The sequence below is a fragment of the Pseudonaja textilis genome, chromosome 2 (assembly GCF_049901715.1).
Source record: "Pseudonaja textilis isolate UNSWEBS1 chromosome 2, rPseTex1.2, whole genome shotgun sequence".
Classification (NCBI taxonomy): Eukaryota; Metazoa; Chordata; class Lepidosauria; order Squamata; family Elapidae; genus Pseudonaja; species Pseudonaja textilis.
This window is the reverse complement of record NC_141991.1, coordinates 175,969,761-175,983,117: the sequence shown is the minus strand read 5'-3', so window position 1 is coordinate 175,983,117 and position 13,357 is coordinate 175,969,761. Positions and strand designations below refer to the sequence as shown.

The 13,357-nt window shown below is 44.1% G+C and overlaps 1 protein-coding gene across 1 annotated transcript in view; it reads left to right on the top strand.

Annotated features, from left to right (window-relative positions):
- The window catches only part of SVEP1 (sushi, von Willebrand factor type A, EGF and pentraxin domain containing 1), a 129,856-nt gene that overhangs the window by 39,454 nt on the left and 77,045 nt on the right, over positions 1–13,357 (top strand). Inside the window, exons 8-9 of the mRNA XM_087926537.1 lie at positions 8,933–9,051; positions 9,650–9,779. Of these exons, the coding sequence (XP_087782663.1) occupies positions 8,933–9,051; positions 9,650–9,779 (249 nt within the window). The remainder of the gene's footprint in view (positions 1–8,932; positions 9,052–9,649; positions 9,780–13,357) is intronic.

The window sequence follows — 13,357 nt, the reverse complement described above, 5'->3', positions numbered from 1 at the left end:
GTAGTATTACCAATTTAAAAAAAATCTGTCTTTGTGTACATGTTAAGGGAATGGAGGATATGGAAATAGTTTGAACATTTCATAACCTACATCTTGGTTCTTATTTTAGATACCTTTGTTTTTATTATGCTGATGGTTTGAAATTAACTTAGATTGTTATTTGAGGGAAAGAAAACTAAACTGGATAAAGCTTCATCAGTATACAGTATAAATATTGGCCTGAAATTATAGGTTTGTAGTAGCATTGTTTATTTCAGCTAAAAGCCACACAAATTTATGAGACCTACATCCAGCATGTAACAGAAATGATGTTTTTCAGTGCCTCAATTACAGGATGAATGATGTGACTTCCTTCTTCCCTTTTTAGCCTTAGCTGTGGTAAAATGTTCCATTTGTAATAGGGTTAATCCTAGGCATCATTATTCTTTTAGCTCATTTGAAATAGCATTGGATGGGTATTAACACAAAATCACAATGAAGTTTGAATACATTAACTTCTGTGATGGATGTGGCATTGCGGAATTGCAGAGAAATTTAATACAGGTGTTATATATTAGTTAAAATCCACAGTAGTGGACTAATTAATTGTCTTACTTGGCTTAAGGCAGTTACATATATTCTGTAGACCATGGGTGTCAAACTCATGGTGTCACGTTGCTATCACGTGACATTCTCCCATGAGCTGTTCAGAGCATCCAGTAGTGGGAGGTGCTTCAGTCTCTGTATGTCTAGGCTGGGCTTAATTTGTGGAACGTTCCTCCTCCACGGGACTCCTCCCCAGCGTTCCCCAGTTTTGGCTCAGCCTCGTGAGAGATAGGCAGTGCTTGTGATTCTTCCTTGGCCGAAACAGGAAAAATTCTTTCTTTGCTAGCAGGTTTGAAAGTTAATCAACTTATCTTTAGAATCCTTTAGCCTTCTAATCGCATTACGATCTCTTGACGTTGGCTCACATTACAGAGATCGCTCGCATTACAGGGAACCGCCAATTCGCGCCCCAAAGTGGCGGGAGGCTTTGGCGCTGCTCCACGCCCTCTCCCCACAACCAATCTTTCTACTCCTGCCATTCCAACAGATTGCCGCAGAGTTTCTTTTACCCGAACAGCAGCATGAGCTCTTTGCTCCCAACAGAGTCATATCGCTTTCCTTCCCCCTCTCAATGCCACTTGGGGTGGAGGATTCAAATGCTTAGTGCCTTCCACCCTTCCCCACCGTTTAGCTTTATAGGAAAAGCCATTGGAGGCTATTCCTTCACACGGCAGGAGTTTGCTGCTGGGGAGCGTGCCAAAAGATTAATGGCCGGAGGCCATCTTTTCTTACAAGACCTTGTGGCCGCACGCCTGTATTCCATTTCGTGCTGTGTGAGGTAACTGTCCCGAGCAGAGGTTCCCTTCAGGAACACTGGGGACCATTATACCCTCGGCTTGGTTTTTTTCTACATTCAAGGCTATTCTTACAATTAAATTGTTGGCTTAACCCTCACAGCCCAATCAACCCAGCGGCACAACAGCGAGCACCTAGGCCTGTGTCTGCCTGTGCAAGGAAGCTGTTGAAGGCCTCTACCCTTATCAATCTGGGCCTTTAGGCGTTCTCAATTTGGCTGTTTGGTTTCTCAGCACTTAACATCGTGCCACTTAATTAATATTCATATACATATTGCCATATATTTATATATATATTAGTGGTTATATAATAATACAATAATAATTTTCTCTTTGGTATAATATTTTAACATCAATAAAATATTATTACTGAGATATGACTCATTATAGATAGGTATTATTCAAAAAAAAAAAAGAGGAAAGGGGGCAATAAAAACATAATCAGGGCAACCGGTCTGTCCTCAGATCAGGCCCCTGGGCATGCCAACTGCCTTCACAGTATTGCATTGTATAACAAGCATACTGCAATTCCAACTTCAATCGAAATGGCAGACAGTAGCAGCTCTCAGACCTCATCCTTGAAGGTCAAAGCCAAATCTCAGCACAAACCTAAGCAGGCTAAAGGGAATTCTAAAACTTCAGAAAGGGATGCCATCAGGCGCCATAAAGCTTTACAAAGACAGATAGATAAGTGCACATGGGAGGCGCACAAGGTCTCACAGGACTTCCCCTCCTCCAGTGCAGGTCCATCTACCTCTTCCCACCCTCCTCCTCCCCTAGATCTCTCCCTCTCATTCAGGCACAGCTTGGCTCCCCAAGGCCAACAGGCCCAAATATCTGGGACACCGACCACGCGAAGGGCTCCTGAAGCTACATTCACTCTGACGGCTGATGGTCTTCATCAGGACGACATTCTTCCAGAGGAAGTTCCAGAGAGGATGAAGGACTGGATGGAGCTGGCAATCCACCAGGGAATTGGAGCAGGTCTTCAACACGCAGTTATGACCAGGGAATATCCTGTGATCGTGATTATGATTCCTAATTGCTGAGGTCGTTGACCAGGTCGGAGCAGCACTATACCTAGGTACATTTACAAGAGGAGGTCCCCCTCCAAGGGCCGACTGAGGAGGAGGAGGAGGAAGTGGATCAAATTGATCAAATGGAAGAGATTGAATCAGGATCAATACATGACAGCAAGCCCCTGTCAGAAGCAGACCCCTTAGAAAGGGGAATGTCTGAGGATGAGGGCCTTGTCCCTGACCAAGCTGTTTTTACAGGCTTATTCCGCCCACTACTTTTCAGATCTCTCTTGTTTAAGGCAAAAAATATTGCACGCCTAAACAAGTCGACCCCTTCTACCACTCCAACTCCTTCAGAAGAGGGACCAGAAGATCTAATTTTCAACCAACCAGTAGTCAAAGTAGAGGTGATCCCAGTTCCTCCCATGTTTTCGGACCTGGTACAGAAACAGTGGGTCTCTGTAGCAGTGTACCCAGCCCCCACTGGATATGACAGGAAATATTTCAATTTGGCCCCTGATTTCTCAAAATTATTGAATACTCCCGAGGTAGATGAACCTATAGTGGGATTACCGTCCTCCTCCATTCCCAATGATGCACTGGAGGCATTAAAGCCAGAGGAAAAACGGGCCGAGCTAGCCCTACGCAGAGCCCATCAGTCTGACGCGCTGGCCATCAGAGCACCCACAGCCGCCTCCTTCTTCACGCGTTCTTCTCTCAGATGGCTCCGCCTCTTACGGGAACATGTCCCTAATTCCAACCTTAGAGTGCACCAAGATATTGCTAAACTTATAGCACTGCTGAATTCTCAGCTGACGCAACTTATCATGCAGTCAAGTTTTCAGCCAGGGCCATTACTTCACATGTCACAGTGTGACACTTACTATGGTTAAAACATTGGCAAGCAGACTTTAAGCACAAATGCAAGCTGGCTTCATCCCCAATTGTGGGAGACAGACTGTTTGGCCCTTCCCTTGATCCGCTACTAATTGAAACCCGAAACAAAAAGAAAATTCTTCCTTCCCTTTTTTGGAAGTCAGATTCTAGAAACCCTCAGTCCTTTCAGGGAAGATCCTTTCGGCCCTTTTACCAGGGATCCTTTTCACCCAGATACCAGAGACCCCCATCATTCAGACCAGGGCAGCAGCCAGACAGGTCCGACTTCGGGGATAGGAGAAGAAGGGGAGGTCAATCCAAAAGATCCTTTTGGGGAGCAGGAAACAGGTCCTTTCAGCATCCAAGATAACTCCCTGGACCCGACCCCCATTGCGGATGCCTTAAATTATTTGCAGACCAATGGGACTCCTCAACCTCTGATTCCTAGGTCAGAGACATGATTAGATTTGGCCTTGCGCTGGAGTTTCAATCCACTCCCCCAGATTTTTTCATGTCATGCCCTCTCTCCAGAGACCCGGTTAAACGTAGTCTCGTGAAAATAGCTATCCAACACTTACTGGACATACGAGCCATCCAGCCAGTAGCCACCAACCAACAAGGGCGAGGTTTCTATTCACATCTTTTTGTTGTTCCCAAAAGTTCAGGGGGTGGGGGGGTGGAGAGCAATATTGGATCTGAAATGTCTCAACCGTTTCTTAGTATATCGCAAGTTTAAAATGCACACCCTGCAATCTATCTTACTTGGCATCAGAAAGGGTGACGTCCTCACGTCCACAGACCTGACGGAGGCCTACCTACATATTGCTATTCGGCCTTCCCACTATAAATTTCTGAGATTCTGTTATAATAACCACCATTTTGAATATGTGGCCCTTCCTTTCGGACTAGCTTCTGCCCCCAGGACCTTCACGAAGGTTCTCGCAGCGCTAGCTGCTCATCTCTGTGATATCCCCATATGACTCCAGCGTTATCTTGATGACATCTTGATTTTGTCATCTTCCACTCATCAAGCAGTCAAAGATACTCAGAACACATTACAATTCCTACAACAACACGGGTTCTTAATAAATTGGAAAAAGAGTCATTTAACACCATCGACTCAGTTAACCCATCTGGGGGCAGTCATAGATATGGTGGAAGGCAAAGTTTACCTGTCACCAGGCAGACTAAATAACATTGAGCAATTAATCGAGATCAGGGGTCTTAAGAGGGTGTCCCTAGCGGAACTATCAAAATTGTTAGGCAAGATGATACCATGTATCTCTATCATCCCTTGGGCCCAGCTCAAGAGATTCCCTCCAGTGTTTCCTGCTCCCGTACCAGTGCTCCGGCCGAAACAACTCCAAATACAAGGTCAAGGTACCATCAAAGGTCCTCACATCTCTCCTCTGGTGGACCAGACCAGTCATCAACAGAGGCTGCCTCTTCAAAGAGCCATACAGACTTACCATCACCACTGGTGCCAGCCTGATTGGATGGGGAGCACACGTTCAATCGCTCACAACCCAAGGCCGCTGGTCTGCCATAGAACAGTCGTGTAGCATAAACTGGCTGGAGCTTCAAGCAGTACACCTGGCTCTCCGCAGCTTCCTTCCACAGGTACGCAATCAGCACATACTAATATTGACCGACAACATAACAGCCAAAGCTCACATAAACAAACAGGGGCACACATAGTCGAAACATCTCATGCGAGAAGCAGAGCGCTTGTGTCATTGGGCGGAGAGCAACCTACTTTCCATCAGAGCAGAGCACATTTCGGGCCTGTCGAATACACAGGCAGACTGGCTGAGCAGGGCCACGATGGATCAATTGGAGTGGTGCCTCCATCCGACCCTGTTTCAAAGGCAGTCAGGACATTTGGACAGCCGATGGTGGACCTGTTCGCTTCCCCCCTCAACGCTCAGCTCCTGAGATTTTTTTCCAGGTACCCCTTGCAAGGAGTGGAGAACTTCAATTTGCTCCGCTATCGTTGGCCCCCAGGACTTCTGTATACATTCTCGCCACTTCCACTGGTTCCCCAGGTCATCCAGAAACTGCTAGACAAGAGGGCAGAACTACTTCTGGTAGCTCCTTACTGGCCCAGATGGCCGTGGTTTACAGACCTCCGCAGTCTATCTGTATCAACACCATGGAGAATTCTGCAAGCCAGGGTCTCGCTAACCCAGGGACTCCTTCAACATCCGGACCCTCAATGGTTGCACCTGACCGTCTGGAGGTTGAGCGGAGTTTCCTGAAGAGCGAAAAGTTTTCCAACAGAGTTATCGCCACTATCCAGGCTGCCAGGCGCCCCTCAACAACTCGCATTTACAATGCCACATGGTCCAGTTTCTGCAAACGGTATACCGAGTCTTGAATTCTTGCAAGAGGGACTTGACAAGGCATTATCACCTAATACGTTGAAAAGACAGGTGGCGGCCTTGGGGTCAGTTCTCACTTGTGAAGGTCTACTATCTCTTTCCCATCATCCACACATACGGAGTTTCATTCGAGGAGCCACAAATTTACGCCCTCCAGCAGTACACCGTTATCCCACCTGGGACCTTAACAAGGTCCTCGTCGCACTCACTAAGGGCCTTTTCAAACCCTTGAAATCGTCAAGTCTCCAATTTCTGGCGTATAAAGTGGTTTTCCTTGTAGCAATCACTTCTGCTCGTTGTATTTCGGAGGTTGCAGCTTTGTCTATCAGACAAGATCTTTGTGTTTTCCATTCTGACCGGGTGGTCCTTCATCCTGATCCTACGTTTATACCCAAAATTAACTCGGTTTTTCATAGGGCACAAGAGCTGATACTTCCTAATTTTTGTCCCAGACCATCCCAAGGGTTGGAACTACAATGGCATAGGCTTGATGTGAGGCGAGCATTGCAAATATATATCAACCGCACAGCGGCTTTCAGAAAAACGGAAGCCTTATTTGTGTCTTTTCAGCCCAACACTCAGGGATGCAAGGTCTCACCTTCTACAATAGGCTGTTGGCTATGGGCCGTGATAGCGAAAACGTACCAGACTCAATCCCTGCAGGTGCCCAGGGGCATAACAGCTGATTCAACAAGGAGCGCCGCAACATCGGCAGCGTGGGCCACACAGGCACCAGTAACTGAAATTTGTCGAGCTGCAACCTGGGCCTCTCCATCGCCATTCATTAGGCATTATAAAATAGATGTGTTTGCATCCCCTGAGGCCTCCTTTGGCAGAAGAGTTCTGCAACGGGTCCACAGGGACCAGGAGGGGATTCCAGGCCAGACGGAGTCCCTCCCGTAGGACAGGCCAAGCTTTGGTATGTCCCACTACTGGATGCTCTGAACAGCTCATGGGAGAAAGGGCGTTGGTACTTACCTGACATGCCCGTTCTCTTTGAGCTGTGAAGAGCATCCAGCCCCACCCTTTTTTCCATCTGGTGGCATCCTGTTTCGGCCAACGAATTGTTAGGGCATTGCGGACGAGGGCGTTTATTTCTCTTGTCTTTGCCAAAACTGGGGAATGCTGGGTAGGAGTCCTGTGGAGGAGGAGGAGCGTTCCACAACTTAAGCCCAGCCTAGACATGTAGAGACTGAAGCACCTCCCATTCCTGGATGCTCGTCACAGCTCAAAGAGAACGGGCATGTCAGGTAAGTACCAACGCCCCTTTTGTGATGTTTTTCCCCTTTGCAGAGCTAGAGTGGGCATGACCTACGCATGACTCACCTGCTGGCTGCCAGTTTGACACCCCTGCTCTAGACTTTATCTATTCTGCACAAGTCTTCATTACCCAGTGCTTCCTTGGCATGTGGCATGCTGCTATCTATTTTATTTGCCCAGTTTCTTGACCCTTTTAGAGAGGTGATTTTCAGCCTTGGCAATGGTAAGATATGTGGACTTGAACTCCCAGAATTCCCCAGCCAGCACTTGAAGTCCTCACATCTTAAAGTTACCCAATATAAAAAACACTGTTTTAGAGCATGATACATTCTTACAGATGAACAGTTCTTCATAGGTCTCTGTTTGATAAACATTTTTGGGTTCCATTTCTTCCTCACATTCCCCTATATGACTAGAGCAGGGGTGTCAAACTCATGGCCCACGGGCTGGAAACATCACACGCTGGCCACAGCCACCTCATTTTAGTGAAGGGGGGGAAAGTTGCAATACGTCATGTGATGACATCATCACGAGTTTGATACACCTGGACTAGAGCATTTAATTGGTGGCGCAGTGGTTAGAATGCAGTACTGCAGGCTAATTCTGCCCACTGCCAGGAGTTTGATCCAAACCAGCTTAACTCAGCCTTCCATCCTTCCAGGGTCAGTAAAAAGAGGACCCAGATGGTTAGGGCCAATGTGCTGACTGCTTAAAGAGGGCTGTAAAGCACTATGAAGCAATATATAAATTTAAGTGCTATTGCTATTGCTAATTGTATCCTAACCCTGGGTTCCTTTGGCATTAACTTTATTTTGTACAGGCTTTCTTCAATATTCTGGGCTTCCTGTCCTTTAGAGCAATGGTCCCCAACCTTTCTGACACCAGGGTTTGAATTCATGGAAAACAGTTTTCCCACAGATTTGGAAGGGAAGGTTTCACAACTTAGATTCTGTGCACACATAGATGAAGTTTTGCTCGCTCACCTGTCACTTACATGGCCCCAAAACAGGCCGTGGTTGGTACTCATCCATGGCCCAGAGTTGGGGACCCCTGCTTTTTAAGTACCTTCTTATCTCTCAATCTCTACTCAGTTCTTTTTATCATTTGATGTTTGAGTTAAACAGCATCCATTTTAAACATTTTAATCGGAACAAAGGTTCCTTGGACAATTTAAGAATGAAGGAAAATCAAATAGGTTAAGCCATTTAATATCAATATTTTTTTTACCACAAGCACAATGCAGTGTAAATTAATTTGATGTTTTTTTCTTGACTAGAAAAATTATGAATTCTGCTACATATTTTATCATACGTGTATTGTGATACAGTTGCATTTTAGATCAATAATATGTGAGCTGTATTTAATTATGTGATCACTGTGTGTTCTTGCCTAATTGAAATAGAAATCATTGATATAATAATTTGCAAAATTTTAAAAGTCTGAATGCCAGGGAGATAAAATTGTTTAATGGCTGATAATATTGTTGATGTATTTTAAAATTTAAGAAGTAATCCTAAGCAAAATCCGGTTATTTCTAATTACTGTAAGGTGATCTTACGTCTTAAAACTTAAAAAGCAAATCCTATATCTATTTCTGCAGATACCTTAGAACATAGGATTTGGTTATTTATTTATTTTAGAAAATTTATATAGCTGCCTACTCGCTCACAGTAACTCTAGGCAGATACTTGTTGTTTGTCATGAAATTAATAATTAATAAACAATTGTTGCTTGCAGATGTAATTCTCACTTCTGTAACTGGACAAAATGTTATTGACCTAAGGTTAAAAAAGAGTACAAGGATTTTGTCTTACATTAAAATAAAACATAATGGATCTGAATTTCAGAAATTACTATTCAGGTTATGAATAATTAGCTCAGTATAATATGTGTAGAATTTTACAATTCTTTCATTTCAAGTTTCATTTCAATGTCTTTCAATAGATCACTTTTTCTAAAATAGTTGAAAATGCTTTTTAATGCAAATGCTCAAATTTGTCTTATGTATTGTGTGCAGACATTGAACCTCCACAAATTAGCTGTCCAAATGATATTGAAGCATCAACTCTGGAAAACCAGAATTCAGCAAATATTAGCTGGCAGATTCCAGATGCAGCCGATAATTCTAGAGATGAGGTAAGCAAACATTAGAATGCAAACTATGTTTTGCTTCAGCATGTATATTAGTCATTATTGAAATAACACAAGTAAGCTTTGCACTTTCATAAATTACTATATTAATTGCCAATTATGATGAAGATGATTAAGCCAACCTTTTTTTCTTTGTTGCTCTTGATTTGAGTCATTTGTGAATTGTATAGTTCATCAGTACAGGAAGATAATGACAGAACAAGATAATTTTTTTATTTTTTGTTGAAAAGTATTTCTTTTATGTTTGAGGCTAAATAAAACAGCTACGTGGATTTGCTTCACCAGGGCAAGTAGGTTGCCTTCATCCTTCTTACATGCAAGTTGTATGCATTTTAGGTAGCATTCAAATTGCTTTTTAATCAGTATGCTACAGTATTTCATGGAGTACTGCAACACTGTCACCAAAGATCATCTCTGAATTAAGGAGGATCTGAAAGCATTTCCAAGGAAGAAATCCATGCTTAATCTTAATTTCTTCTACTATGACAACAGAGATCACTAGTTCTTGATACTTTAGTTCACTTTTTGCTAAGAATTTACTACAGTATTTCATCTACCTTTACTAAGACTGATCCTGTTACAGGTGTTAGTTCATGTTACTCCAGCCTTTATACCACCCCATCTTTTCCCAATTGGAGAAGTTGACATTACATATACAGCAACTGACAGAGCTGGCAATGAGGCAAGCTGCTCTTTCAAGATCAAAGTGATTGGTGAGTGCTATTGAGAAAATATATATGCTTTAGTATCTTAAATTAGATTTGGTGGCCAGTCCCCCCGTCTTACCCTAGCACTGATTAAACGGTGGCCAAATGGTCATACGTATACCTGAAAACAGCTCAGTCTTGCATTTTGTTACGTCTGTAAGGAAATAAAATTCCAAATTTCTAAGCATCCTATCGGTATCCCAAACCACCTTATGTTGAAAGCTGTTATTAATATACTCATGGAAAATTATTTTCCCTTTTAAGAACTATGCTAAAAATCTCTCTTTCGAAAGAGTCTTTAAACAAGTTCAAATACAGCAGCTCAGGGTGCCAATTAAACAATGTGACTCTGATCTTTTTTCGGTTGAATTAGTTAAACTTTTTTTAAAAAAACAAAACAAAAGTGAGTGTATTTCTTACTTTAAGAACATCTTGATTTCATATTAAATAAGCCCTCCCTTTAGAATTGCTGTAGCAGTTTTGCGTATTATGTTATGTCCATATTTTACAAGTAGTCCTTGACTTACAACTATTCATTTACCAACTGTTTGAAGTTACAGCAGCACTGAAAAAAGTGACTTATGACCACATGAGCCTGGGGTCAAAATTCAGCTGTTTGGTAACAGCTGAGGGTTGCAGCATCCTGAGGTTATATAATTGCCGTTTGCTGCTTCCAAGATGGTTTCTGACAAGCAAAGTCAATGAAGAAGCTGGATTCACTGATCACCCACATATAGGTAGTCACAACAGTTCATTTAGCGACCGTTTCACAGTTACAAGCTTTGTAGCATCCCCATGGTCATGTGATTTACATTTGGATGCTTGACAACTGGTTCATATTTATGACAGTTGCAGTGTCCTGGGGTCATGTGATCCCATGTTGTGACCTTCTGCAAAGTCAATGGGAAAGCCGGATTCACTTAACAACGGTGTTACTAATTTAAGGACTGCAGTGATTCACTTAACAAATGTGGCCAAAAAAGTTGTAATATGGAGCAAAACTCACTTCACAGATTTCTCACTTAGCAACATAAATTTGAGGCTCAATTGTGGTCGTAAATCGAGGACTACCTGTAATTCACTTAACAATGGCAGTGATTTGCTTAGCAACTGTGGTGAAAGAGGTCGTAAAATTCAGGTGTGACTCAGTAACTGCCTTGCTTAAGAAATTCTGATCCCGGTTGTTGTCGTAAATCAAGGATTACCTCTATTATATTCTTGGACCATGAGGAAACAATTATAGACAGGTCTGCCTTGGGCATAAGGTCAAAAGTTGCATTTTGATAAAACAATGATGGATAATTTTTTGGTAGGACCCCCCCACACACACATTTGTTTAGAAACTTGATGAACTTTAATAGTTAAAAAGATTGTATTGAATCAAATGCTAGACTTGCACATGTAAGTGTAAAATAGCACTTTTATTATATTGGTGCTTACACTGTTGTCTTAAACTCCTGCAAAAATCCTGCTGTTGATTTTCTGCAGTTTTAGTTGACTTCTCAGTTCCCAGAGTCACTCTTGAGTCTGGCTCTTGTGCCTCAGACCTTTTACTCTTATAACAGATATTTAATATATATTTCTTTTACTATTTTAAAGATGTCATAAACTTATTTCTGCTTTTCAGTTTACACTTTTATCATCCATTTTATATTTGCTTAAGCCCCAGGCCCCTGCACTTCTCAGTTCCCTGTTGTTTGTAAAGCACAGTTATGTCTTGTTTTCTAGGATTTTATGAATAAGTCCTTTAAGATAATAGTGGGACATCTATGGGCTGTTGAATGTCCTGGCCATGTTTTATCTGCACTACTTCAGCTCCATAATTGCACACTATTAAAGCACTATGCTGATTCTTATCAGGTGAATAGTGTTATTGAATACATATGTCTGAAGCTAAAAGCTTGCCTCTGCAGACATGTACTATCTATTAACTTCATGGAGCTTCTTTCCAGGGTACATATGCATAAGATCAACTGTGGTCTGCACAGTGTCTGATGGCTGAAGTCTTGTGGAGAATAGATAAATATCTGCTGTGGTGGAAGCTGCATAGCAAGCTCTTTAAATATTTTAACACAGTTTTAAACATGATTTAAATCTCCATGCTGCAAACATACTGATATGAAAATGTTTATGTTTCACTCGTCTAAAAGGAGAAACTATTTCTGTTGTAGTTGAGCAATGAGAGGCTAGACCAGGGCTTGGGTGCAACAAGACTTTATTGTAGCAATAAAGGACTGAACGTGTTAGCCCTGCCTGGAACAGGCTCCCAGCGATCAGCGGCTGGCCGGACCCTGCAGCTGGCTTTTATAGCCGGCTGTCGAGGGAGGCCAGCCAATGAGGGGCAGCAAACGCCCCCGCAGCATGAACGGACCTGGGTGGGGACTTTGGCAAGTTCCAGGGACATAACACTCCTTCCCCCAGATGCGAACACGCATAGTCACTTAAATAAGCGGGCGGTCTGTGCTGGCGCCCAGCGCGCCGTAACTCCAGTGAGTTACCAAGTGTCTCAGAGTTCAAGGCACCGGTGGGGTTGGTGATGGGGTGCAGCCTCGCCTGAGGGTTGCACAGGCACCGGTGTTGTGCTTGTGTTTGGTGATGTCGTGGCCCCGTCTACTGGTTCTGGTGGCGGACCCGTTGGGCAGTCCCGGTCTACTGCCTGCTCCCTGGTCCGGGCGGTGGTGGTGGAGCGATTCTGGCGTGGTCTTCGGTGGGAGCTTGGTGTGGCACCTGGGGGTCGACCTGAGCCCACGATCCGACACTGGCGAAGGTACCCTGTCGCTTCCTTAGCTGGTCCAGGTGTCTTCTCCAGATGCGGCCGTCTTCCAGCTGTACTCGTACGCGACCGGGACCGGTGATGGCTACTATCACTCCTGGAATCCACAGCGGGTCTCCGGCATAGTTCCTTGCAAATACATGTTCCTGCAAGACAAAATCTCTGACCCCCGTCATTGAAGCGAGAGGGGTGTCAGGGCAATAGTGAGGGTGGAGCCTATCCAGCACAGTTCTTAGGCGTCTACCCATCAGCAGTTCAGCAGGGGATTTGTTGGTGACCATGCAAGGGGTCGAGTGTTGGCTTAGCAAGAAACGGAGAGTCTGTGATGCCAATCTTCTTTGCTGAATCTGGCTAACGCTTCTTTTGTGGATCTAACGGCTCTCTCCGCCAGTCCGTTGCTGGCAGGATGGAAGGGAGCCGTGAAGATATGTCGGATACCAAGATTTGTGGCAAAACGGCTAAATTCTGTTGAGGCAAACTGGGGGCCGTTATCCGAAACTATGGTATCTGGTAGCCCGTGTGTTACGAATAGACGAGTTAGAGCCTTGGTAACTGCTAGCGTGGTGGTCGTGGATAGTTGGGCCACATCGATCCATTTAGAGTATGAATCAACGACCACCAAGAAGGTTTTGCCGTGTATTGGACCCGCTAAGTCAATGTGTAGCCTTGACCAAGGTGCGTTAGCTCTCCCACTTTGTGGGGTGGTGACTGGAGGATGGTCTGGATTCCTGGCAGGGTTGGCATGAGCTTACCCACTTGACGATGTCGTCGTCCAAACCAGGCCACCAGACGTAGCTCCGTGCCAACGCCT